General features: G+C 32.7%; 1 protein-coding gene across 1 annotated transcript in view; it reads right to left on the reverse strand.

The window, feature by feature from the left end:
- Positions 1–1,092: 1,092 nt before the first annotated feature.
- Positions 1,093–26,989, reverse strand: part of LOC118193238 (uncharacterized) — a 275,294-nt gene continuing 249,397 nt past the window's right edge. Inside the window, exons 11-14 of the mRNA XM_085824224.1 lie at positions 24,274–24,318; positions 14,525–14,578; positions 8,659–9,079; positions 1,093–3,609 (exon numbers count right to left, since the gene is read on the reverse strand). Coding sequence (XP_085680350.1) covers positions 3,158–3,609; positions 8,659–9,079; positions 14,525–14,578; positions 24,274–24,318 — 972 coding nt within the window. The 3' untranslated portion in view covers positions 1,093–3,157. The remainder of the gene's footprint in view (positions 3,610–8,658; positions 9,080–14,524; positions 14,579–24,273; positions 24,319–26,989) is intronic.

Here is a 26,989-nt window from a genome sequence, read left to right on the forward strand (position 1 = left end):
TTCTTTTGCTTTCCAAAAACCTCGAGAAAATACCAGAATGTTCTCGTGCATGCTTAAAAAGCTTATAAAAGCCGGAGCAAAACATCCCAGTTCAGTTGTTTAGCGCGGTGAGATCGGATTAGCTTTCTCTGCATTTTGGATTGCGTTCTATTTAACGTTTGAGTAGTTTAAAACATAAATACTGTTCGATATTGTACGAATATATCTGAGGAACAATTGTAGCATTTTGTTTTTATTTCTTGTGATAAGAATAAATTTTATTAACTTTTTATCAGACTTGTGCATTGCGAACCCATACGCACGCAACAATACTAAAGTACCAAATCGGCTATGCATATAATATCTCAGTACATAACCAGAATATCTACACTAAATCCCTTGGTGTATGCGGATAATGTACTTAATGTTGTGAGTATTTGTAATTCTTTCGTACCAGATTCTCCGAACATCCCTCTATATCTCTCAAACACATATTCCTGAAAATACTGTATGAATATTCTCAAGATTTTAAGTGATGAAGCATTCAATATATCTGATAACTAAAACCTTCAGAACATGTTTGCATATTATAAAATACAAGAATGTTAAATTAGAAGTCATCGGGATATATGAGAATCTTTTCAGGATGTTCTGATAACGTACCAAGATTTTGCTATTTGAACAAGACATCGAAGAAAATTCTCTGTTAAACTAGGGAAACAAAATTTTCTGTGTATTTTGAAAATAATTTTCGTTTCCTCCCCCACGGAAAACTGGTATAATGTTATTATTTAATAAATCAAATGTGATATTCAATAATCTGGTGTACAAAAAGCGTTAAATTATTTTCTCAATAATTTAACGAAAGGCTTAGTATTTTAAGTTAATGTATTTTAAATACTCTAATAACTTTTAATGTTAGCAAAACAATGATTTTCAGTTTAAAAGGCGTATGAGATATATTTTCTAACTGGAAATATTTTCAACTTACGATAAGGTTTACTAGAATATACGTAAAAAAAGACTTGCATACAAATGTTCATTTTAAAAACAAATATCTTGCAAAATTATGAATTTGTTTTACGTAGATCATAATATAAAAATGAATTTAAATAAATGTAATAAATAAATACAAATATTTATAAAATTTATTTCTCAAAATACAAATAGAACTTTTAATTTCACGTATATCCACAACCTGAAAAATAAAGTTCGAAATATCTTCCAATCCAAGATAGCCTTTTCTTCTTGGCATTTGATCCACAGTTGCGGTTATGATCATAAAGTTAACAGAACAAATCCCAAATTCTCTGTTTTATCCTCAAAATGAGGATGTAACAAGAGAAGGAAAAGAAACCATGAACATACACAGTGATACAAAAAAACATTTCTCGTTAAAAATTATCAAAAGTCTCTCATCTATTAAAATAATTCTCAAAGGAAGGTAAAATTGAGCTGTGAAAAGATATTTAAAAAAGAAGAGACTTTGGTGAACATAAAAGAGCCTTTTGAAGTTCTTAAATTAATCCTCTTAACAAAATATTTTGTAATAATCCTATAAATAGCTTCTTTTTTTAACGTATAATTATCATTGTCGTAAAAAAGCAATAGCTAATTGTAAATGATCCAAGCAAAGTTCTTGCAACTGCGAAAGATTGCACATTATGAGAATATAGATACAAACTGCACAACATTTCGCTTAATATTTTATAAAAGTATGAAATAAATATATTTTTGCGTTCCTTATTTTCCTGAAGTTTAGAATGATTGTAAATTTTATGTAAAAAGCTTAGATTTATTTGAATACAAGTTCCATTGTGTTTGAAAATATCAAACTTATTCAGTTATTATAGTAATTTCGCTATTTTTCTAAATTTACTGCACTGCAGTATATGTTTTGGCCAAAAATATATGGTATAGCCAAAAATATGAAATTCAGAATACCTTTAAAAATTATAAGATATTAGTGTATTATTTTTAATATTTATATGTATAAACATAATAGCAACGTACTTTTAAAAATGCTATATCATTTATCCACGATTGTATCGAAGATTTTACTTTTATTTCTTTAATTTGAAAATGTTTTCATGCTTTGGCGCTTCAAAGATTTAGTTTCCAAATTTTTTTATTTTATTTTAAATTAGTTTAGAAGTTCCAAATTTAAGCAGGCTTATAGCTTAGACATTTTATTTAATACTAAGAAATAAAATATTTAAAAACTTATTATAAAAATAAGTTTTTAAATATTATAGTTTATTGCTCTTTGATAGGGGATTTTTTTTTCAAACTAGAACAGGTTTTGATAGCTGAACAAAAACAATAATAATATTGCAACTACATTCGAAAATTATAAACTATTTTAAATTTAAAAGAAATATCGAAATTATTCAGAACAACGTTTTAGAACTTAATACCTAATTCAGTCCAGACAAAACAACACATACATATGGATGCATAAGCTAATTTTCGCACCGGTTGCATCTTGACCGGCACCAGATTACAATATATAAAAATGTGTTATTTTACCCACCTAAAGTAAAACAAATTCCCTGATGTAATTTTTGAAGTAGTTTTCATCGATCCATCTATAAAAACATAATTCCATACTCCAAAAATATGATTATAAAGAAGTTTCCTGAAAAAGGCCTGGATGATACTGAAGCGGAGTATAAAGCATATTCAAAAATATCTTACATAATGAATACTTTTCTTCCTTTCTATTTATAAATACAAAGCACTTGAGAATATGCTGTGAATATCGATGTCACAAAAAATGATTTATCGGAAAGGAACTTATGCAAAAGCAAGCATTTTCACCTTATCTCCAATTCAAGTTGGATTCAGTATAAATTATCACCTTAATCGCGAATCAGAAACACAGATTGGCAACAAATTCTGAGGAATTCACCAATACATTCCTTCATTAATTGAAACAACATTATGAAATGAGTCACTTAGGAAGAAATATCGATAATCCTATTTCCAATGTGAATCACAATGTAAGAAATTAATTCTGAACTCTTGAGAATGTCTTTTCTTTATACCACTCAGTTCAACAAAGATGACCCATTCAGTTGTTTTTGGGCTCGTTTCATTGTTTCACAAAGATTTCTTTTGTGAATTTCACTGCTAGTCCTTTTTAGTATATATGTATTACTTCAACATAAAAGTTTCTTTAAGGATCAAAGAGAGCATGGCGATCTCTGATGGCCTTGGCTATTTCTCGATGAATCATGCCATCCAGACTACTACCTATCTGGGAAGATGGTCTTGGAGGAAATTTCTGATTTTTCTTACTCCATAACTTGTTGTTGCTGTTATATGCTCCATAACTTGTTGTTGCTGCTAAGTTGGATGGGGACAAAGCTGTCAAGTTTCCTAAACTTCCACTGTTCTTCGTTTTTTCATTATTCTGGAGAGACCTAGGAAGTAAGGATTTGTTCCTGTCTTTGCTTCTTTCTCTTGTCGTGGAAAAAGATCTCTTTTTGTTTGATTTCTGTTGAGGTATTTTGGCAGATTCCTGTCTGTTGAGTAGAGGAGGTGGTGGTATGTTTTGAACGCCTAGAATGTCAGCGCACTTTATCTTGCTTTGCCCTGGTGGCAAGACCACTGCGCCTCTAGGAACATCTGAAAAGAACAGAATAATTAAGTTAGTTATTTAATTTTATACTAAAAGCAAGCTGATTTTATACATTCAGCAGTTTTAAACAGAATTGCTTGTAAAAACTAATTAGTAGGATTAGTAACTAAACAACACATACTGTTAGAAATTTTAAACAAAAACTTAAAGAATTCAGACTTGAAAAATCTTAATTGCTTTCGTAGCCCAAATGGCTCGTTTATGTTAGCACTTAAGGTACGTGAACAGTAAAAGAAAAAAGAAGAAAATTGAAAATTGTAATTTTCCTTCTTATCTAATCATTATGGTAATCTGCGTGAATACTAAAAACTGAACATGTGGAGAAAGATTAAAATCTTTTAAAAGTATAATTTAAATGCAAAATAATTTCGAAATTTAATCTAAAATTGCATTATTTTTTGCATTACGTTTTATTCTAAAGTGTGGCCAGAAGGTCCTTTTACACCTGAACTAAACGCGAGGAACTTTGTAAGATGATAAGATATTTAAGATTTGAACCTCCCATTCTGAGCATTGATATGGCAATAGTGCTAAAGTGAAATTCAACGTGATTGCCACGGGACAACCCGGGGAGGAGAATGAAATCTGCGCGTTGACCAGTTCATTGTCTCGCTTTTCTGTGGTTGGCGAAGAACAATGGCAGATACTAGCGAGTTCACTCTGGAGAAGCGCTAAGTGTGGGGGGTCCATGAACGGAAGCACAATAACGAAAACATGACACAGATTATACATAGGTTTCGTAAACAGTTCGGTAAACATGTATAAATTCTTCACACTTTGATCACGTGGAAGAAGAAAGCTTTTCACCTCAAAAGTGTTTTGGATGTCCCCGCTTGTCGACTTCCTGGTCGTCCGTCAATCCAAATGTAGACATGTGCTGAAGTTAATGCATCAGTGATGCATTTACTCTTCAAATCGACATGGAAATTATAAGGAGCACAACCCAATGCCACATGAAAATGGACTTAGGTTTGCAAGGCTAAGCTGGCCAATGACCTTCAATGAACTAACAGAAGACGTCTTAAACTACCGGCAGGAAGTATGCAGTATCTTGCTGGAGGCCTTCCCTACCATTTCCTCTCGAAAGTGCATTCATTTCTGTAATGGATGTTCTATTTATCAGAGTTTGTGGGATAAGGACACCTTCATATGCGCAAATAAAACCCACATTTTTACCAAGGAACTGGGAACAGTCCTCCCCAAGTCTTGCTTTGGGCGGGCATGGTTAAAGAATACATCATTGCTCCGTACTTCTTTGAGTGCTCCGTTACTCAGGTTACTTATCTGGAGATATTGAATGACTGACATCTTCCACAGCTGCAGAATTTGGGTATCAGGGGCACGGTTGTTTACTAACATCAAATGGACCTTACTCGCAGTTCGCACTTGCTGCTCGTGAATGCCTGAAAGAACTGAACCCTGGCCTGTGGATAGGAGTTGGGCCCCCAAATTATCTTAGACAATGATATTTTAGACAACACTGCGGCCAAGTGTGCCTTAAGCTTTCCAGCATGTGACATCGCAGCTGCTAAACGGGAGCAGGAGAACATTCAGGTGTACCACGCTGGGCAGGGATAATGGTGGTGCACGTATGGATATTTTGGACAAATAACTAAAAGTGTTATTAACGTTACAATGAAATAATTGTACTCTATCGTATATAATTACGTATATTGCGAAACCCTGATGTTATATGTACTTGCCTAGTAATAATTTCTGTTAAGACTAGAATATGCAAATAAGTTTTTCTCATGGTGGAAAAAGATATGTTATTAGGAATTAGAGAAGATGCATTTCTCAGTAATATAATGGAATTGAGCAATAAAAATATAAATATTGTTGAGTAATATAGTTCAATTGAAAATATCAGTGTAAATATGCATGGTGTTTTTTAAAAAAAAAAAAAAACGACGCAGGCCTTTCTCTTCTTAAACATTAAGTCTCAGATTCGTAGTTTCAACTCAAAAGTATCTCAAAATATGTACCTAATTTTTATAAAAGCATTTTAAGACTATAAGGGAGAGAATTCTTAAGATAGAAAATCTCTGTTCTTATATTTTTCTCGTAAAGCAAAATATGCAGTTAGTGAAATATAGTTTACGTATTTAAATGCAAACGAAAGTGTCTCTAGTAAGTGAAAAATTCGAGAAGCTGTTATAGAGATAAATCTCTCAAACAGATTTAAGTAGATACTTCAAAACAGAAGCTGTTCGCTTTACTATTTAATGGTTCCGTATGGATAAAACGTTACTTGGTATTAAATTTAGATTGGTATATAAAGATATTACTTACAAATGTTTATGCGAGCTATGACTGTAAAGGTATACGTTGTAAAGCGCAATGAATATTTTACTAACTGGACTTTTTGTTCGAACAGAAATTTTTCTGGAATTATAAAAAATTATATTTTATGTATCCAGGATCTTTACATCAATAATGCTGATACTGTTTCCATAAAATTGTCTGTCTTATGTTGAGAAACACTATAGCTCGAAATACACACTTAGGTCTAAGATTTAAGGGAATTTTACAACCACTTTTTTCGGACACCATTAGCGGTTTCAAGTATAGGCAATGTCGACAACGTCCCGCGTGCTAATTTTCCAAGGACAGTAATCGAGTTGTTCTTAAGAGGAAAATGATATTTAGATGCAGAAAGAGAGGTAAAATACTAAAATGCCACATTGTTTAGTTATGTGTGGCGCGTAGAAAGACGATTATTGAGTACCCTAATATGGAATCATAAGACTCAGTCTGACTTTCAAATGATCGGAAAAAATGCTTAAATTTTGTAAAGGTAGTAGACTCAAAAATACTATGTTTGAGGGTCGATATTTATGGAATCTTAAGAATCAGTTCAACTTAATGTTGAAAACCGCGGGAAAATTCTTAATTCATTGCAGCGATAGTAAACTTAAAAATGCTATAGAAGAGCCTCGAGATTTATGAAATCTTAAGAGTCCGAATTTCAGAAGATACGGAAAAGTTGCACGATTGCTTAAAAATGCTGTGGATTTGGCAGAAAAGTTAGAAATTATATCTATATTCAAGACCATTAGAATTGGAACATTGGAGATTTGGCAAAAAAGTTACAAATTATATCTATATTCAAGACCATTAGAATTAGAACATTGGAGATTTGGCAGAAAAGTTACGAGTAGAAATCATATATCTATATTTAAGACCATTAGAATTAGAACATTGGACATTTGGCAGAAAAGTTAGAAATCATATATATATATATATATATTTAAGACCATTAGAATTAGAACATTGGAGATTTGGCAGAAAAGTTAGAAATTGTATCCATATTCAAGACCCTTAGAATTAGAACAATGGAGATTTGGCAATTATATATATATTTAAGACCATTAGAATTAGACGAAAGAAATGATAATTCGATTTTAACGTTCTAACGTATCTTCAAAGTCCAGGAAAGCAGCTCTTTGTTTATTGAAGCAATGATTTTACCATTCCACTTGGAGAGAAAATATTGGTTGTTTTTATATAATCTTGAAAAACTGGATAAGAGCTGGATAGCGACAAACTGCCAATATCTATAACGCAAATGGCAAACGAGAATACATAAAGCAGTCATGGTTGTGATATTAATGCTGATGAAATGAACACAGAAAATTGTGCAAATTACAAGATCTGACTTTCAAAGTGACAAAAATTCTAAATAAAATTTTTACCTTCATTTGTATGTGCTCTTTGTAAAATATATATCCTAACATAAAGACCGGCCTGCGAAATTTTATTTGGCACTTCTGATATTAGTAGCTGCAAAAGAGAAGTCTTTCTCTTTCTCTTTAAGATGAAACTAATAAAACTTTGTCTACGGTCATGTTTAAGTCAGAAAAAAATTGTATTTTTGTCTATAGAAAATGATATTTCTCAAGATTTACAGTGTTATGACGTCATCGACGACTACATCTTACGAAATGTATGTAATATGTAGCCTATTATAATACATATTAATGTAGCCTATTATAGTATTAATGTAGCCTATAGATTAAAATGTAAAAAATGTTGTGCGCTTTTATTATCTAAATAAAGGTACGTAATTTTTTAAATATTGAGTTTTAAATAACAATTGACTGCACAGTATTTCAATACTGTGTATTATGTGAAGCACTACCTATACTAGTAGCCTACCGCGCCGAAACTACCGGAGGCGCGACATTGAAAACTTTATGTGCCTCAAATCTCAGTAGAGTTAATGTTCAGATCTCAGTCTAAAGTTTTAATAACATAAACTGAATATCAAAATGTATTGATGGTAACTTCATAATAATTGATGTTGTTCCAATTACTCAAAAGTTTTGTCTGCTCACTTTGTAGAGACATTAGGTAATTTCGAAGCAGGAAAGATGAAAAATGAGCAACCGCCTTCGCCGGGAATCGAACCGCGGACCTCTGGAATACGCGCCCAGCGTGCAGACCACCACAACACGAAGGCATGCCAAGGAAGGCGGGAGAAATACCTTATAACTTTAATTTCGGTGCATGATTATTTAACTAAAGAAATTATTAAAAAGTTTAATTCTTTCTTTCTTTTCTAAAATGCAGTGATTTACCAATATCAAGTATAAATTAGATCATTATTATTGATTTCTTTATTCTACATTAACGTGATGCCAAAAATTTTTGAGCAAAATCTCAAATATGTGTTCTTGATAGTTAAGTTTGGTTTGGTTTATTGAGATTACGGCAAAGCACACTAGGGCTATCTGCCTAAGGGTAGGGATGCCTGCGTTGAGGACTTTGTAAGGGAAACTGGCTCGTATACACGTTACACTTGGGGAAAACCACGAAAACGCCCATGCAGGCAGCCCGTTCGCGAGATTCGAACCTTGGACCGAACTACCAGTGTTCAGCGACTTAAACTGCTCGGTCGCTGGTGGGCTCTCTCGATAGTTAACTGTATCTGTTAACTATTAAGTCTAAAGCACAAATACATAACGTATGAAATTAAAAGCCTATTAAAAAAAGATATATATCTTAGCCAATACATGGAAGTAAATTAAGCATACCATTGGAGAATTGTCTCATGCCAGTGGTCGTGTCAGAAAATCTAACTCGAACACTATTGTGCCTTTTCTCCAGGACGGGAACATCCGGGTAATGCCAATCACTCGTGTCCAGCTCCGAGTCCAGTGCCGAATTACTGCTGATCCCAGAATCGGAGAGCTTCGGGTGGTTTGGTGGCAAGGGCGGAGGAGTGTCTGGTATCCGGAGTCCTGGATTGCCAGGATTCGTAACATCCAATATGGATCCGGCTTGAATGGTAGGAATGTCGATGAGAATTTCGTCCAACTCTGAATCATGGCTTTCGTGCCGGGGTGGCTCCAACGGGGCGCTGTAACGAGAGCGGCCGAGGAGCAGGGCAGTATCCCTCTCAGGCCTGTCATCTTCATCAGATGATGTCGACGAAGAGGTTGTCATAACGCGGGACTGCAGGAAAACAAGCTTATAGTTAACATATTTAGCAAAGAAATCAACTTTAATTCCACGAAATAAGAACTGATAAGTAGTTGAAGTTAAAAGTTATGTTTTATAAACTTGTTTGTTTCGCGATAAGCGACGGAGGACGTGGGCACTGTCCCTTAACCATTTGAGTTGTTAATCAGTACAGCACCACGTCCAACTTTATCTTACATTTCCTATTACATTATATATTACGATACATGATTTACACATTGCATTATATACTACGTATCAAATTAATACCTTACCCTAACATTACATTGACTTCACATCAACTTATTACATTAAAATTCTGTCCTAATAAACCCTATATTGGTACATTATTAAAAGGGTTATTTTGTACAGGATTCGCATTAGACACAGGATACGCATTATATTATCATTATACACCGGGTACGCATTACATTATATACGGGGAAATTAATGATACATAAGAACATTATACGCAATAGGGGATGATAAGCACGATACGGGTTAAATTATTCACAGGAAATTAGTTATACACAGATATTGCATTATGCAGGATAAATTATACACATGATAAGCTTTATACACTGGATGCATATTGAATTGTCATCAGCACCATGCCAATTGTACCCGTTACTCGATACACTGCCTGCATCGTTATGCATAATACTATTATACAGTTTGCATTCACATTGTTTCAGTTGGGCTTTGCATTGTATGTCATGTTGCTTATTAATCAGTACATACTACATTACATGTTTGTTTCATAATATTAAGATGTAACATGAAGCGAGCAAAGCACATACTAAATTAATCTTAGTAAACTGCTTTTGGTATTCAACAGGGAAAAGGTGTCTGCCATATGAACGAGACAATCTAAAAATGTATAATCATATGTGTTGATAGTTTAAAAAAAATCACGTTCTACCTTTAACCTCCATGTTATACTTAAAATTTTTCAGTTATTTGGTGGGGGGGGAGAATTACCACAATTCTGTTGCTCAGAATTTACCATACAATAAAAAAGATAGCATCTTCTTTTTTGTTTTATGTCTAAATAGAGCAAAATAACTTTCAGTTTATTTAAATATAGTATATTGAGAAAGTTAAAAATAATTTTATAAACAATATTTATTTAATTTATTATTTTTAGCCATATAGAAATCGTTCAAGAAACTAAGAATTCAATGATTCACTAATCAGTTGCTTAAGTAATGAGATACCTCCAACTAGTAGGTTGTACATTTAACACGCTAGTGCACTGAAATATTTCTCAGGCTACTAAATGGCAAGATAGCGCTATTCACTAATACAGCTTTTAGTTTTTTTTTTAATTGTTCTAGACTTAAAACTTTTTGTAGTATTTAAAAATAAACATAATTTGCACTGTTAGCATATGAAAAAAATTAGAAAAAGGAAGAAGAGGAAATGAACAAATCCTTTCTTAAGGGGACTCATACACCTTAAACGCCTCATGATCTTCGAATATCGAATATGTGACTGTTGCAAGAATTGGAATATTTTATTTATTTTAAAAGCAATTACTTCCAACTTTTTACAGCTGACTACATAATATAGCTGCTTTGGAAACTAGTAACCAGAAAGTTTGTGTTGCCACAAATGTTTTTGTAATTTCATCCTCTTTGTGGCAAAATATTTCGCCATGTTTCCACCTTGCGCGCATGATATTTTAAAAATGGCTAATGGTACATACTTGAAATTGGATGGAATTCTTTATATGGGTACTATTTTCTAACTGAACCAACAATCTGATGAATATTTTAATACTGAAAAATTTTATGGACGAAAACATTAAAAAATTTTTTAATAATATACATTTTATAAACTAAACTCAAAATAAAATAAAAATGTAACATGAAATTTTTAGAATTTTAGGTTTACAGTAGTTTCCAAATATTATAAAAGCTATATATTAAATATGGAATTAAATTATGAAACAGAATGTTTTAAACTGTGCGCGCAAGTTGGAAACATGACGAAAAATGTTAACACAAAGCGGATTAAATTATAAAAATATTTGTGCCAACACAAACTTTCTGATGACTATTTCAGAAAGCAACTATATTGTATAGTCAGCTATAAAAATTTGGTAGTAATTCCTTTTAAAATAAATAAGTTATCCCAATGCTTGCAACAGTCACCTATTCGAACATCTTATGGGTTTTAAGGTGTACGATTCCCCTCAAATCAATAGACACGATGCACACTGGAAGACCACAAACTCCATTTTCTGCTTTAAGAAATACAAATTTTATTCGGTACGTTAAAAAAAAGCATTCAATCTAAAACATATTTATAAAATTCCTATTTATTTATTTTCACAAAATGACGAAAACAAATAGTAAAAAGAAAGAGTAGCATCCATGAATGCCATTTCAGTATTCTACTCCCCCCTTCCTCGAGAAATATTCGATTAGTTTATGCAAATAAATAGTAGTGAATTTTAACATCAAAGTGATCATCATAAATCACACCCTAAGTCACTCTGCGAAGGACATCACTCTTGTGAGGATTTACCTATTTATTTTTGACTAATAGTTAATTTTGAGTTAAAGAAACTTTTCTGTCGCTTTCCTTTTCATGCCAGAATGTAAATGAGAAAGCGAGCCTTTATTCAAATTTAGGTAGAAACAAGTTTTCGAAAGTTCATAATTTTAGAGTTATTATCATATAATAGTTATAGTCACGTCATATATAGAGTTATAGTCACGTTGTTACCGTGACTATATAGCGATTTGAGCATGTGGCGTTCAGTGCTTCTAGCCATTAATCTTGTCTAGCCGGTTTTCATACAGACCAGAGCCTTTCTGCGCGTTACTTTATCCTATGAGCTATTAGACTAACCTGATTTCATGAGGTTTTAGTCCAATGTTACTTGTTTAAGCCAGAGGTTTTGGCTTGTGTAAATTTAAGTGGGGTCGTAGTTTCTTCTCTGTGATAAAATTAAAGGGCTGTTTACACCCTTCTTCTGACTTTGTCTGCCTACAGTTTAAGATAAGAGGATTATTCCTCTGTAGTCTTTCTATAGCTCATGAATTTATGATACCAAAAAAAGAGAGACCTATACTCGGCCAGATAATATTAAACAGCCAATATAAAGAAAGGGAAGTCAATGTATAAACACATGATCTAGAGGTACATAATACTCCTGATGGCTTAAGCAGCAAGAGCATTTTTTAGTGGAAAAAGGACTTTGATTTTTCGAGAATGAGATACACAAAGTATATATATTTAACCTTAAAAATTCTGTTCCAGTGATGATTATGTAAATTAAAGATCCGTAATAAACTACTAAACATATACTTCTAAATAGAGGAATGCCTCGATTTTGGAGGTTACCGTTACTACGAAACTTTCCTCAGTAATAGGGATAATAATTGAGATAAATCAGGTTTTTTTTTCAGATTTATGAATTTAATTTTATATCTGATGTAAAAAGAGAGAGAGAGAAATAACACCCACATACAATTAGTCTTTCATTGTTAAAAATTGGTGTAAATTGTCTGGTGCAATTTTTTTTCTTTCTCTTTCCTTCATCCAAAGCTCAATGGCAACGGATGGAAGTTTCAACTTCCCGACTTACTTAATTGATCGCTGGAGATCAGGATCGCCGTTCAAGACATTTTTTCTTCGAAAATTCAGCACTTCTAAGATTTCTTCTCTTCATTAGAGGGTAAATTAAAATAGGTAGCTAGCTAATAAAACAGGTAAAAATTACAGTCAAATAAATTAATTCGAATCAAATGTAATTGTGGTTGTGAATATTGGGTCATATAAAAAGTCTCCGCATTTTTTACCACTAGATGGTGTTGATGTCTATATATCCGGCAACACTTCCCCGATTGTCTCAAACGAACATGTGCTTAAAATGTGACATTCAGCTTCCATTGTTTGTGAAAATAGTAGTTTTCTAAATCGTTGCTTGTGTAAAAATTTATATTGATTTGAAAATGAGTGAAATATGTGAAGAAATACGTTATGTGATGCTTTTTTGCTATAAAAATGGTGAAAAGGCTGCAAAAACATGGCGAAAAATGTGTGAAGTGTGTAGTGAGAATGCTGTGAGTGAACGAAGAACCCAAAAGTGGTTTGCTCGCTTCTGTTCCGGAAATTTCGATATCAAAGATGCACCTCGCCCTGGTCGGCCAGTCACTGAAAAAGTCGATGAAATTTTGTAACTGGTGGAGCAAGACCTGTACGCAAGCTGTCAGGAAACAGCAGAGGCACTAAACATCAAACACGTGACAGTTTGGAATCATTTGAAAAGAGCAGGTTACAAAAAGAAGCTCAATGTTTGGGTGCCACATAAATTGCAACATGGCGAAACCGTCAATTCTGTACTGTGCACAACTAGATCTTTTGAAAGAAGCAATACAGAAAATTCGACCAGAATTGGCCAAAAGAAAGGGAATTCTGTTCCATCATGACAATGCGCGACCGCACACATCTTTGATGACTTAGTTGACGGAACTTGGTTGGGAAGTTTTGATACCATATAACCCGAACCTTGCACCGTCTGACTACCATTTTCTTCGGTCTTTGCAAAACTCTCTTGATGGTAAAAAACTGGCCGACCGAAGAGCCGCTGAAAATCACTCGCCCAAGTTTTTGACGATAAATCATAAAAGTTCTACATGGATAGAATTACGAAGCTACCCGAAAAATGGCAAAAGATCGTAGATAATAATGGTCAATATGCACTTGATTAAAACTGATTTTCAATAAAGAAAATGTACCAAAAATGTTCAAAAATGTACCAAAAAAGCGCGGAAACATTTTATATGACCCACTACATAGTGGACTTTACTTCGCGGCCACGATAATTCGAATCTGGAGCTCAATAATTAGAACTTTTTGTATCACGTTATGAATTGCATTATGAAAATCAAGTATCACGCTAATAGCGTTATTCTTATTCCTACGCAATAAGTTTTCTTTCCAATTGTAAATTGCCCACAAGTACACACTTTATTAAACCTAGTTAATAGAATGTGTGATAAATTTCTCAATATAAACTTTTGACACAAACTATCAATTAGAGATTCCTTCGACGATGATAAATTCTTTAAACTTTTAACCAAATTGTTTATCCTACATTACTTTTTTCTCAAAACTGGAGCATTCATTAATTTTCCAAATATCGATAAAAATTACAAATTTTCTTATCTTCTGAAGCGTCATAATTTTTTCATATATATCCCGCTGAATAGTTCTGATTAATAAATGTGTGTCTCTCATTTATTTTATTAAATTACCACATTAGTCAAGCTTTCGTCCATCGGGTACTAGATTAAAAAAAATTTAAATGTAATTAGAATTAAAGTTGATGAAAATTTTTTACACAATTTATAAAGTAATTACTTAACTTTGTAAGTTCGGAAAGCATCGTAAATCCGAAAACAAACATAGAACATATTTACTTACCTTTAAAGCTAGATCTTGAAGCCTCTGTTCCATGTTGTTCCACTGACCTTTAAGCTGAAATGAAATATTTATTTATTGGAAAACATTTCACTTCTATAACACGTATTCTTTGTTTATTCTAAATTTATTTTTCACATACATGCGATGAAAGCATGCATATCAACAGCTTTTCAAACCGAGATATTTCTCCGCATAAAATGGCAAGAATGTAACATTTTATTGGACTTCGATATTTCGAGATACAGGATAATGGAAAATTTTTTTATGGATTTAAAAGTTCATATTTTATGAACCCATCATTACTTTAGATAATATTTATTAAATATAATATTTAATCGGCTAGGGTTATTTCCAAATTTTAATTTAAAAATATAATAACTTAAAAATATTTTTAAATAGAACGTATATGTAAAGCATGTTTTTAGAGCTATAGAATGAATTGTTTTTAAACAAATTCCATTAAAGTCGTCAAACGATAACTGACAGCACTTATTATTGTAACTTACATACTTTTCCTGAAACATTACCTCTTTATGGACAGAATTTCAATGCAATTAATCATTTGGTTTTATCCAGGATGCATGTATTTTCATAGATTTTGAAAGTAAGCAAAGAATAGCAGTAAAATTGTGCAGTAAAACGAGAAAAATGATGACTTTTTTAAACAAATTGTAACTGGAGGTGAAACCTAGTACCTATTACTAGATTGAAGAATGTTCACCTCAACTACAGAAAATTCGCGTCCAGATATCTCGAGTAAATAACAATTTGGTAAATATTTTGGATTAGAAAAGGAAAATTCACAGAAAACCTTATCCTAAGAGAAAGACAGAGAACTTTATAGAAACATAAAGACGTATTAGACATATTTCTGAACAGAACTCGGCAACTTAGGCTTTAAAAATCTCTACCTAATAACTGGTTTCTACTAATCAGCAAGGCGTCGTCACATACTTTCCTTCTCGTAAAGCAGTTTCCGGCAAGAAAAAATGTCGCATTTTCCAACCTCCTTATTCACCAGATTTGACAACAGCAGACTGCTTTTTCTTTCCTTTAATGAAGTCTCACTTCGAAAGTAGTTACTTTACTAGCACTCAACAGATTTATAAAATCATAAATAGAGAGCAGAACAGTATACCAAAAGGTGACTTCTACAGAGGAATCAACTAGCTATACGATCGCGTCAGGATCAAGTTACTAAAATTTTAAATTACAAGCTAAGAAATAAGAAGGTTCTTTTTGCTCAGTTTATAATTTTATGCAGACCTTTGTCCTAAAACTTTACAGATGTACTGAATATTTCGAGAGACTAAGACACATTTGCATATTAAGAAAAAAACATTGAGGAAAAAAGTGGTTCACACAAAATATTATTAAAACCTTTATCATATAATAAAAACCGAAATAAGGTATTTTTATGTTTTATGAAGTATGTTGGAAAATCGGATAATTACCTTTTTCTAAATTTATTTGCTTATGTTTGAAAAATATGTCTTTATTGTTTGCCTTAAAACAGGTAATTTTATCAGAAATATTTCACAATGAAAGCCTAGCTGTAATTTATATTTCGTGCGAGGTTCACCATAAAATAATTTATATAAGAATTTCTAGTTAAGGAATCTGAATATTTTTTATGTAAGATGAAAATATATAAATCAAAATTATAAATTAAATTACCAATAGTTCCTTTTAATTCTTTATTTTAATTTGGCTACTTCTCTTTTCTGTCCTAGTCAGATGAGTGTGCTAGGAGTAGAAAATCAACAATTCCTGTCCTGATTTGGTGATAAATTTGGAATATTGAACTAAATAGGAACGAGGCCACCATCGTTTCAGAGATTGCTTGACTTACTGATTGAAAATTGAGATTCAAGATGAACATTATCTTTGATATCCAAAAGCACTTCTTACTTGAACATCTTTTTGCCTCAAAATTTATTTGCAAAATTTCTACTAATCTAACAAATTATCAGATGATGTCGGCTTTCTGGTCTTCTTCGACGTCTCCTTTTTAACTACCCGAAAAATTCACGATATTCGAAGATTCTATAATGAGAAAGCCCACCAGCGGCCGAGCGGTAAAGTCGCTGAACACTGGTAGTTCGGTCCGAGGTTCGAATCCCGCGAACGGGCTGGCTGCATGGGCGTTTTCGAGGTTTTCCCCATGTGTAACGTGTATACGAGCCAGTTCCCTTAGAAAGTCCTCCACGAAGGCATCCCTCCCCTTATACAGATAGCCCTCGTGTGCTTTGTCATAACTCAACACACCAACACCTTTAATGAGAAAAATGGGTGCTACCTTAAGTCTGCTTCAGCACTTTGAAGATGTCAGTGGAGCATTTGGCCAAATTTTATAGAACGCGCAAAATATGTGGAAATTTATAAAAAATCGTCAATGATAAATCCTAACAATTCAACAACAAACGGAGGAGATCATTTCTCTTTAATTGAGGATGTAGCGGCTTCGGTAACCAATAAGCGTTCATAACAGGAAACCTATCTCAAATACCGTCACCAAAATCACAATCACAGGTGCACTTTTGCTGGTGGCACTATATTTGTGTTCTATAGAGCATGCCTCAGTGTAAACTATAAAATCATTTACCACCTTCAAGGTCACGGGGATATCCATGATGCAGTGCTTCCCAAACTTATGAACAGATGATGTCGTTCGGACTAATTTATTCACAAAATAGAGTGGATGGACATAAATCGTTCTGAAAGCATAGTTTCTTTTCTTTTCTTCCATCTGTTTATTTTCACTGCATTCGAAGAACACAGACATAAGGAGGCAGAAAATTACTTCTTATTAATCGAAAATAATTTGCTGATCATCATTTCTAATAACCAGTTTGATTGCATTGTGTTTAATTTGTGCACTTATTTATTTACTGGTAAAAATATGAGTGTTTTCCAAACTAAATTTTTGTCATACATACATAAATTTATGATAAAACACAATAAATAACTCTTATTGTGTAAAACTTATTACTATAATTATTTAATCATACATTTTATTGTGTAAAACTTATTATTATAATTATTTAATCATACATTTTATTGTATAATTTTCATTATTTTATTATCATTAAAATAAATTCCAATACAATATTTATTATAATAAATATACGATGATAAAGAATTATTATAATTATACTATGAATAATCATTATTATATATATCTTTTTTTATTTTTGAGCTAAAATGTATATCTTCATGTCTAAATACTGAAAAATCTAAATATAATTTTAATAATTATCTAGAATAATTTAACGATAACAAATCATTATTATAGTTATTTAATTAACTATAAAAATTATGCTACAATAATGAATTATTACATTTTTTTTGTGCTAAAACCTAAATGCATTAATATACGTATACGAATTTGGAAAAGAAATAAAATAAAATAAAACGAAATTTACTTTATAAAAAAGAACGAAAAACAGTTTTGTATCGAAATCACAATATTGACAAATGTCACATCAAATTAACTGTGATCAGGGTAGATTCCCCTCAGATGAGAAAGAAATCAATGTTATATAATCGACCCCCCCTTTTTTTAACAACAACAAAAAAAAGTACGTTCGATTAAAAATATAGTCCCATTACTAGTTCAAAGGGGCTTTATTCCTGAAAAACTATTTTTTCCGTTTCGGCATTTTGCGTTGAAATCTTTAAGAAGCTGTATCACTTTTCAAACTGTTGCCATCAAATATTATCACCCTGTATTATATTTGAAGAAATTGAACAATGAAGAATATGCATAAATGTATGTATGTTACTCGCATTGTGATAAAACAACGGTACCTAGAGCCCTCAAATTTTGAATGACGTTATCCTACTGCGAATATGGGCATCTGGAAGCCCAAATATGAAATTTGGAATTTGTTTTATTATCGATTTCATATTTTGTAAAACTTTAACGGATTTCGGATTAACAAAATCAAGGATTTCAAAGCTTCGCGTTTATTTCTGCGAAGATAAAACAAATGGCAACAGAAATCACTTGATGACATTGAAATTTTTCCCTCTGTCCGGCGTAGAGCAAACTCTCATGTCATACCACTCACCCTGCGGCACGTAATTAACACGGACGATTTAGTTTATGGGTACACAGTTGCCAAAATGGACGAATTATCGTCCATCACGTTTCAGTTCGGGTGCCACTTGTAGAGTAATTACGTTTAATTACGTTATTTTGTAGCTGGAGACGGGTAAAATGTTCATTGTCCTCGCCGAACCCTGAATCTCTCGAATACTTATCGAGTATACTTTCAGTTACACCACAAAGGCATGCGGAGGGAATAATTTTGAATGACCCAATTAGAGCTCAAATGTTATTATTAATGCTGGTTAAAAGAGCATTTGCCGTCATGTTAATTCAGGTATCACGAGACCTATACAAAAATTACAAGAGACGGACTTTGAATGGCAAAACTGGTTTTCAAATGTTATTATTAATATCGGTTAAAAGAACTTTTGCCATAATGTAAATTCATCTATCATGAGACTTCATAAAAATCACATGGGATGGAATAATTTTGAATGACACAGTTCAGAAAGATTTATTGGATTAAAGGAGAAACTAATGAGATTAAAAGTGAGATTTAAGGAGAAATTACAAACTAAAGATAGAACTTTTTTTTTCCATAACCTTTATCTTACATATATATATAAATATACAGCAGCTATATTCCTACTTTTTGCTTGCATGATAGTGACGTTCGAATGTCTTTCGAAATTGCCTTTAAATTGAATTCAATTATAAGTTTCTTTAGCGCAAAATTTCTGCATCCATACTCCCAAGTAGCTTCTTTCTATAAACCTAATTTAATTTAATACTACTTATTTTGATATGCTTTGCAATTTGGAAAATTCTCTAGCATAGAGTTTCTTAAAACTGAAATAAACGGTCTTTCATAAAATTTACAATTATTTATTTCAAATATAATCTGTCTTGTGTGATGTCACGTTTATTGCATTACAGCGTTTTAAATAAAACTCTCTCTCATAGAAGCATTTGAATCTAATAGTAACCTTTACTTTTGTGACTGGTATTTATGTATTCAGTTCAACAATGATGAAGAAAATTGAATTAATATTTTGCATCATATTGAGCAAACAAAGGATTTTTACCTGTTAAATCGTATTTCTATATTGCGAATGTCACTTATCATAATACTTTACTATAAATTTAATATTCTTCAGTTTTTATTCAGCAATTTCCTTATTCCATTAATGCTATGTTTTTACATATACCGGTACTTATTTAAATGTGCAAATATTTCTGGTATCTGTAACAAGGTTTTTCAAAATTCAATGAAATTTTAAACTCTGCATTCGAAACCAGATATTTTGTATGTATCGCATACGATGCATGGGTTAATATTTTATTACAAAAAAAAAACGGTGTTTTGATTGAAATATATTAAAGCGTAAGTTTTGGAAGTGTTATGAAAATCTAATGCCGTAATTGCCTAAATTTAGTAATGTATGCAATGTATTTAAATTTTAAATATATGCCTTTTTAGGAAGAATTAATTTCTTAAGCAATTTCAGTAACTCCATCAAAATTTCAAAATATATTATTCACTTTCGTCAAAACCTTTATACAGGCGAATTTAATCAAAATTGCAAATATTTCCCGTTTCTTTGAAAGTGGTGCAAGTCCATTTTATATTATATGGAGATACTGAAGGGTTTATATTTGAATACATTTGAAAAATATTGGTTTATGTTAATACGCTTATTTCATGTTTTTAAATAGAAATTGATTTCAATTTATAATTTTATCCTTTTTTAAGTATTAGTTAAAAGAAATTTATACTTTTGATGACCTCAAATGGACTTACATGACTTTCAAACTCAACAAAATGTGAAAAGTCATACAATTATGAAATATTAAAAATGGAATTTCAATTGAATCCAACCAATTGTTTTTTTTATTTTTATTAAATATCTCCGAATATCAATATAAAAAGGCTTTATTTGAATATTTATTCAGAAAATAACATTTAAATTACTTTAATTACAACTTTATATTAATATGTGTCATTTTTAATTTTTATCATTATGAAAAAGTTATTGAAAATAGTCATATTAGAGGAATATATCATATCGTTGAATTTACCGGATATGATGGGCCTGGCATGATGATATAAAGGTACTAACTAGTATTATATTTTAAAATTTACACATTGCTAAGTTTGAAACTCTACAATAAACGGGCAAAGTACCAAAATTCAAATGAACCAACGAACACTTTTATGTCATTAACAGTGTTGCCACACATATGAAAAAGAATTAGAGAATATAAATAAAAAAAACTCTTAGCAGATTGCATTCATTGTTATAATTAACTAACTTTTTGTCAAAAATAAACTTACACTTTCAAAGAAAACGACTCATTTATCCATTCTTTTAATAAAATTCTTTACATGAAACATTATGTTTCAGATTCATTCACATAACCAATTTAGAATTTGTACTAATAAGATTTCATACTGTGAACATTTCAAAATTATTTATTGATTCAGTTTATCTGTAAAATATCTGCATTACCTGCTGGGAAATAAACATGAATGCGTTCTACGTATCCGTCATTCATTTTTGCTTTGAGGAATTTTGAAAAAGGCGGGGAAACAGTTCAGAAAATAGCATAAAATTTATCTTTCTTCTTATCAGCATTTAAGCATTCTAAATCTTATTTTACAACACTAAAAGACTACTTATGAAATCAATACACAGCTTAGATAAGGATCTATTGGCTTGGTTTATGCAATTACTATCTGCCTAAGGAGAGGGATGCCTTCGTGGAGGACTTTCTAAGGGAAAGTGTCTCGTTTACACGTTTCACATAAGGAAACCCAAGAAAACGCACATGCGGCCAGCTCGTTCGCGGGATTCGAACCTCGGAACGAATTACCAGTGTTCAGCAACGACATTTCCGCTCAGCCGCTGGTAGGCCTCCTGCGGTGAACCGAGATTTCCAGAAACGTCCAACGTTGTTTGCAGTATTTAAAACGTTCAGGGTTTTAAACGAGAGAAACTGTCCTGGAATTGTCCCAAAAGCTAATTTTCAAACCCCGGATATTCGGGTCCAAGCATAAGGAAATTATATGTAACTGTATTAGTTCAGATTATCCAATATGTAACGCATAATTCACTAAATCTAGATGAGCCATTTGAGGAAAAGTCAGTGTTCAACAAAATTTTGCAACAATAGTAATAAAGAACGGGCCTTTATAATTTTTAGCATTGAAGGTAAATACCCGATTATATGTATCAACATTAAAGAAATTTGAAAGTGAGTTTGAAATATTCAAGTAACTAATTTTATGAACATTCAAGAATGCAAAAGGAATTTCTAAAGAATGTATAATTTGATGAAATTTATGCAAGAACAGAATAGAAACAAGAATTTCAGCCATTCACCTCATCTTCATAGCAGACATGATGTCGAAATTATGTAGTCTGCTTTTCAGTATCTTGAATAGTTTGTTGTAAATGCTATATCATTTCATTTCATTCCTACGGACAAATTTTTAACTAAAATACAAGCTTGAGCAAAGCATATAATGTACATTTTCAACTCTCTAAATAAAGTATTTTGGACATGGCATTCGAAGAAAATTTTCAGGAGAAGGAGAAAAAATTGTCAACAAATAATTACGCCAATGAATCTTTATTTTATTACTTAATTTGGAAATATACAAGTGGGTTATAGAGTAATACGAAATACAAAATCGCATGTTCTACACCCATACAAATTGTGTCAATACAGAAACATACGTACAATCCATACTATATAGGCATCAAAGCAAAAATGCATGTTTTTTATTAATGCTTTGACTTTTTTTATTCATTCCATTCCGGCACAGAAGGCAAGTGGCCATAATTCTTTCTTTTGGAAGCCTATAGTCTTGATTTTTGTTCCTGGTATATGGTAAACCTAAACGTCTGCATTTGCTATAGCGGGCAAGTTTTGGGAACATCGCAACTGACCTAAGCTACACTTTGACATATTGGAAACATACCGAGAAACATGCTATTGCATAGGGACTGTTTAGCATAGGGGGATTGTTCATAGGGGGACTGTTTTGGGGTAAATCTCTGTACCGAAGAAATAATTTTAAGAAAGCTTTGTTTAAAGAAAATATACTCTCTTTGACGAAGTTAATCTTCCTTGATGAAGTGAAAGTACCATTTCTTCTCATCATTTCATTTTCATCTGCCAACTTTACTCGCATTTTTTTTTTTTTTTTTTTTTTTTTTTTGGTTCTAGGGGAAATTTTGCAATAATAGATAGATATAAAAAATATCTTTGGCAAAAGTTATTATGTTTGCAATTCATGGGTCATTAACACGATAATTACATTGCAATGTCAATGTTCTTTTGAGTGCTGTGATTTTTTAATACTACTGAAATTGTTTCAGTCTTGTTGAGAAACATGGATCTGGGCAAAACAGAAATCATTGCCTTCAAGTGACGTAATAACTTATATTTTAGTTTCTAAATTATAGAAATATATATTGAAAAACATTTATCTATAAACACTTCTTCATAACATTTACAGAATATTTACTGCTTGAACAACTTTATTTGATCGTTTATTGTAATAAAAATTCACTATTTTTTAAACATCTACACTATTAGAATAATAAAAGAAAAGACTTCCTTAAAAGTATATATAATGTACGTCATCTTAAAGAATTCTTCAACTCAAAGACTGTTGCCAACATCGAAAAAGGAATTTAATTTAACAATAAAATTATGTAGCAATATTTCACTGCTAGAATTTTAATTAAAATGAAACATACTCACTAAAAAGCTTATGCGCTTTTTAAATTTTAGTTAAAACTTAAAAACTTGATTTTTTTAAATGCTAACATGCTGTGTTATTGCGTTATTTTTTAAAGATAACAGAACCATTTGTATGATTTTCGGTTGCTTTGCATTACAGAAATGTTCGGTTATCAATATCATCTTATCATTACGATCTTCAACTAATTTACAAATCATGTAAAGGTGCGAAGCTTGTAAATGTTTCCATTAAAATATGAAAAATCGGTTTTCTTTGATAAAATCACAGATGTAAAATTTCAAATAGGGAAATTTTTGATGCCTTTCGAGTGATAAACTAGAATCTGAAAAGACCTGTAATAGTTTTTTAGACCAATGACCCTCTATTATCTAATTCTTTGTAATATTTTGTGTAATTTCCATAAAGAACACAAATTTTAGTAGAAATCATTAACTCATATAGAGAATATGTAGAGACATTAGGTATTTTTTTGGAAGCAGGAGACATGAAAAATTAGCAACGCCTTCACCGGGAATCGAACCATCTCAATACGCGCTGAGCGTGCAGACCACCACACTACGTAGGCATGCCAAGAAGGCGGGAGAAATACCTTATAAATAGTTTTAGTCATTACTCATTTTCAAACATCTTTCTTGATATTTTTGTTCATTATAGTATACTTAAGAGTTCTTTCGCAATTAAGATTTTTAACTGCTGACAGTAATCACTTTCTTTACCGTAAAACTGAAAAACATACAATTAACAAACAATAATTTTCTATTAAATAAATGACAAACTCAAAATGATATAAGGCTCAATAACGTTATGGGAAGGGGAGAAATTTGGAAATTACTTCTCAAAATGTTTAATATTTACAGTTGCTTTAGAAGAATGAAGTGTTATCAAAGCAACTAAGTATAAATTAACAGAATTTTTTCTTACTTGTTTGTGAATATTGAAAATTCCCTTCCTTTCCTCTCGTAACCTCTGTCAAAATAAACGCAAAAAAGTTACATACACAAATGTCGTTTCATAAATAACAGCGTAATACTATATACTCAGAATAATTACATGCTAATTTAAGCAAATCAAAATAAAATGAAATGTATGATAACAGAAAAGGCAAAACAAATGTATTCTGATTCATAATACTGCAAAATATATATGCGCAATATATTGTAAGGTTCGTTTATGTTAATTAAACAGTTATATTATGTTCCAAAACTATACTGTTACTTCTCTCTTTCCTTTTCCTGCGAAAATGCAAATTAACTCGTGTGTAATGTAATATACTAGTTTGCTAAAACCCTCTTGACTAATAATAATGCAGCACAGCCGACAGCTCGTATTTATTTAAATGAGGGTTTAAGATATAGGTTCAATCCCTAAATTCAGGTAAAAACCAACTGACTGCATGCCTATTTCAAAGCCACGATCAGCGGTTGTTTTAATCAGAGCGTGTTTTGCTTGCTGTAGGCCACGTTACCAGAACTACTAAGATAAGTGTTCCTGTCTACGACGTTACTTTATTCTTGTCAATTGTGCCGTCACGCCGGTGTAGCCTTAATGAGCCAACTTCCACGTTTTAAATATCTCTAACGTAGCCTTTGGCTAATAGGTACTTATATTTAGTTCAATTTAAAATTCTACTTCTGAGTTCATGCTTAAATGCAGCTTCTGTTTCATCTCAGACACAGCGATAAATCGCTTACACATCTATTACAGCTTTTACCAAAAGTTACGTATAGTTACACGCACATTCTCTACAATATCATGAGTATTTATATACACTGGTGTGCAAAAATTAAGGACGAAGTCGAAAAATTAGTATATCAGCTGAACAAAGAGGCAGAGCGGACAGAAAGACCCATCGGGAGATTAAGTAAGGTGATGTACGGTAGCACATGCGCAGATATGCAGGTAGACGTAATGGGGGAGTGTCTGAGTAGTAAAAAGCATGTTGTCGGTGTAAGATCAGTATTTCTGGCAAAGAGATTGCACGCCGTATAGCAGTAAAAATCACACCGAGTTGCTGCCTCGGCGAGAAACGGCGAATAATCAATCTGTTAGACGACATCTGGATGCTTTTACCCGAGGTCGAATCAATGGGAAGTTGGAGGAAGGCCGCAGTGTGACAAGTGTGGCTGCAGAGTTCGGAATTGCTCACAGCATCGTTTCACGACTTTGGAGACAATTTCAAACTACAGGAACAGCTATCCGAGGGTTTAGTAGTGGTCGTCCACGAGGAACCACACCCGCAGATGACCGGTATATTGCCTTACAGGCCAGAAGAAACAGGCGGCAAACAGCGGGAGAAATCGCTAGACACACGACACAGGCAACTGGACGACCGATATCGCGTTTTACCGTGGCCAGAAGACTGCACGGTGGTGGTCTCTTTGCACGATGCCCTTTACGGTGTGTACCTCTAACGCCTGCCCATCGGAGAAGGCGTGTTCTCTGTGGTGCCGGGAACACCGGAATTGGAGAGACAATGAATGGGGACGAGTACGTTTTACAGATGAGAGCAGATTCAGTCTGAGTAGCGATTCTCATCGCATACTCATCTGGAGAGAGCGGAGAAGCCGCAATCATCCATCGAACATCATTGAAAGGGACAGGTATGGAGGTGGCGGTGTTGTCGTTTGGGGAGGCATCAGGCTTGGTAGACGTAAAGACCTTCACATCTTCGACGCAGGTTCAGTCAATGGGACCCGTTATTGTAACGAGATTCTTCTTCTAGATGTGCGTCTTTTTAGAGGCGCTATGGGTCCGCAGTTCCTTTTCATGGACGACAATGCACCATGTCATCGCACAGTAGCTGCCGAACAGCTCTTAGAGAGTGAGGATATTCAACGTATGGATTGGCCGGCACGATCTTCGGATCTCAATCCCATCGAGCATGAATGGGATTTTCTAGGCAGACGCTTGGCAGCTCGTACCTTACCACCAGTAACGATTCCGGAGCTTCGATAGGCGCTGCAAGACGAATGGGCAGCAATGCCTCAACAACTCATTGACACCCTCATTCTCAGCATGGGCAGACGCTGTGAAACCTGCCTAGCAGTCAGGGGAGATCATATCCCCTATTAAAGACCGGATGTTTCTTGCTGGGCACCCATCACAGGGATGTTTCGGCCTTCAGTCGCATTGCGCTCCATGCTACTTTTTCAATAAAGCTTCTTTTTATCCCTCTGATTTCTCTTTCAGTAAGTGTTGCTTACATTACTCATGTCCTTACGTATTGGGTATCTTACGGTATTAAATGTGTTGATTTGGAAAGCTTTTGTACAAAGTTATATTGAAAAAACCGTCTCGTCCTTAATTTTTGCACACCAGTGTAATTTGCAATAGCATGACATAAAACCTGAAACAAAAAAGGAAAGAACTTCGCATGAGAACGAATAAAAAATAGTATGGATCAGTGAATATTATGTAAAACGTAAAAGTATGATTACATGGTATACGGTAAAGTATGATTACATCTATAAAGCCACTATATTTCAGATCATTTTAGACTTAGGATGAGCATAAAGTTACATTAAACATTCTCAGTCAAATCTAGCATAGTATTTTAATGCTAAATACTCAGATATCTAAACTGGTTAAACTGGTTAAATTGGTTAAACATATTATATGAAGACATTGTATAACGTTT

Source organism: Stegodyphus dumicola, chromosome 9 (assembly GCF_044657685.1).
Source record: "Stegodyphus dumicola isolate Sdum_Otavi_A_Nest chromosome 9, ASM4465768v1".
Classification (NCBI taxonomy): Eukaryota; Metazoa; Arthropoda; class Arachnida; order Araneae; family Eresidae; genus Stegodyphus; species Stegodyphus dumicola.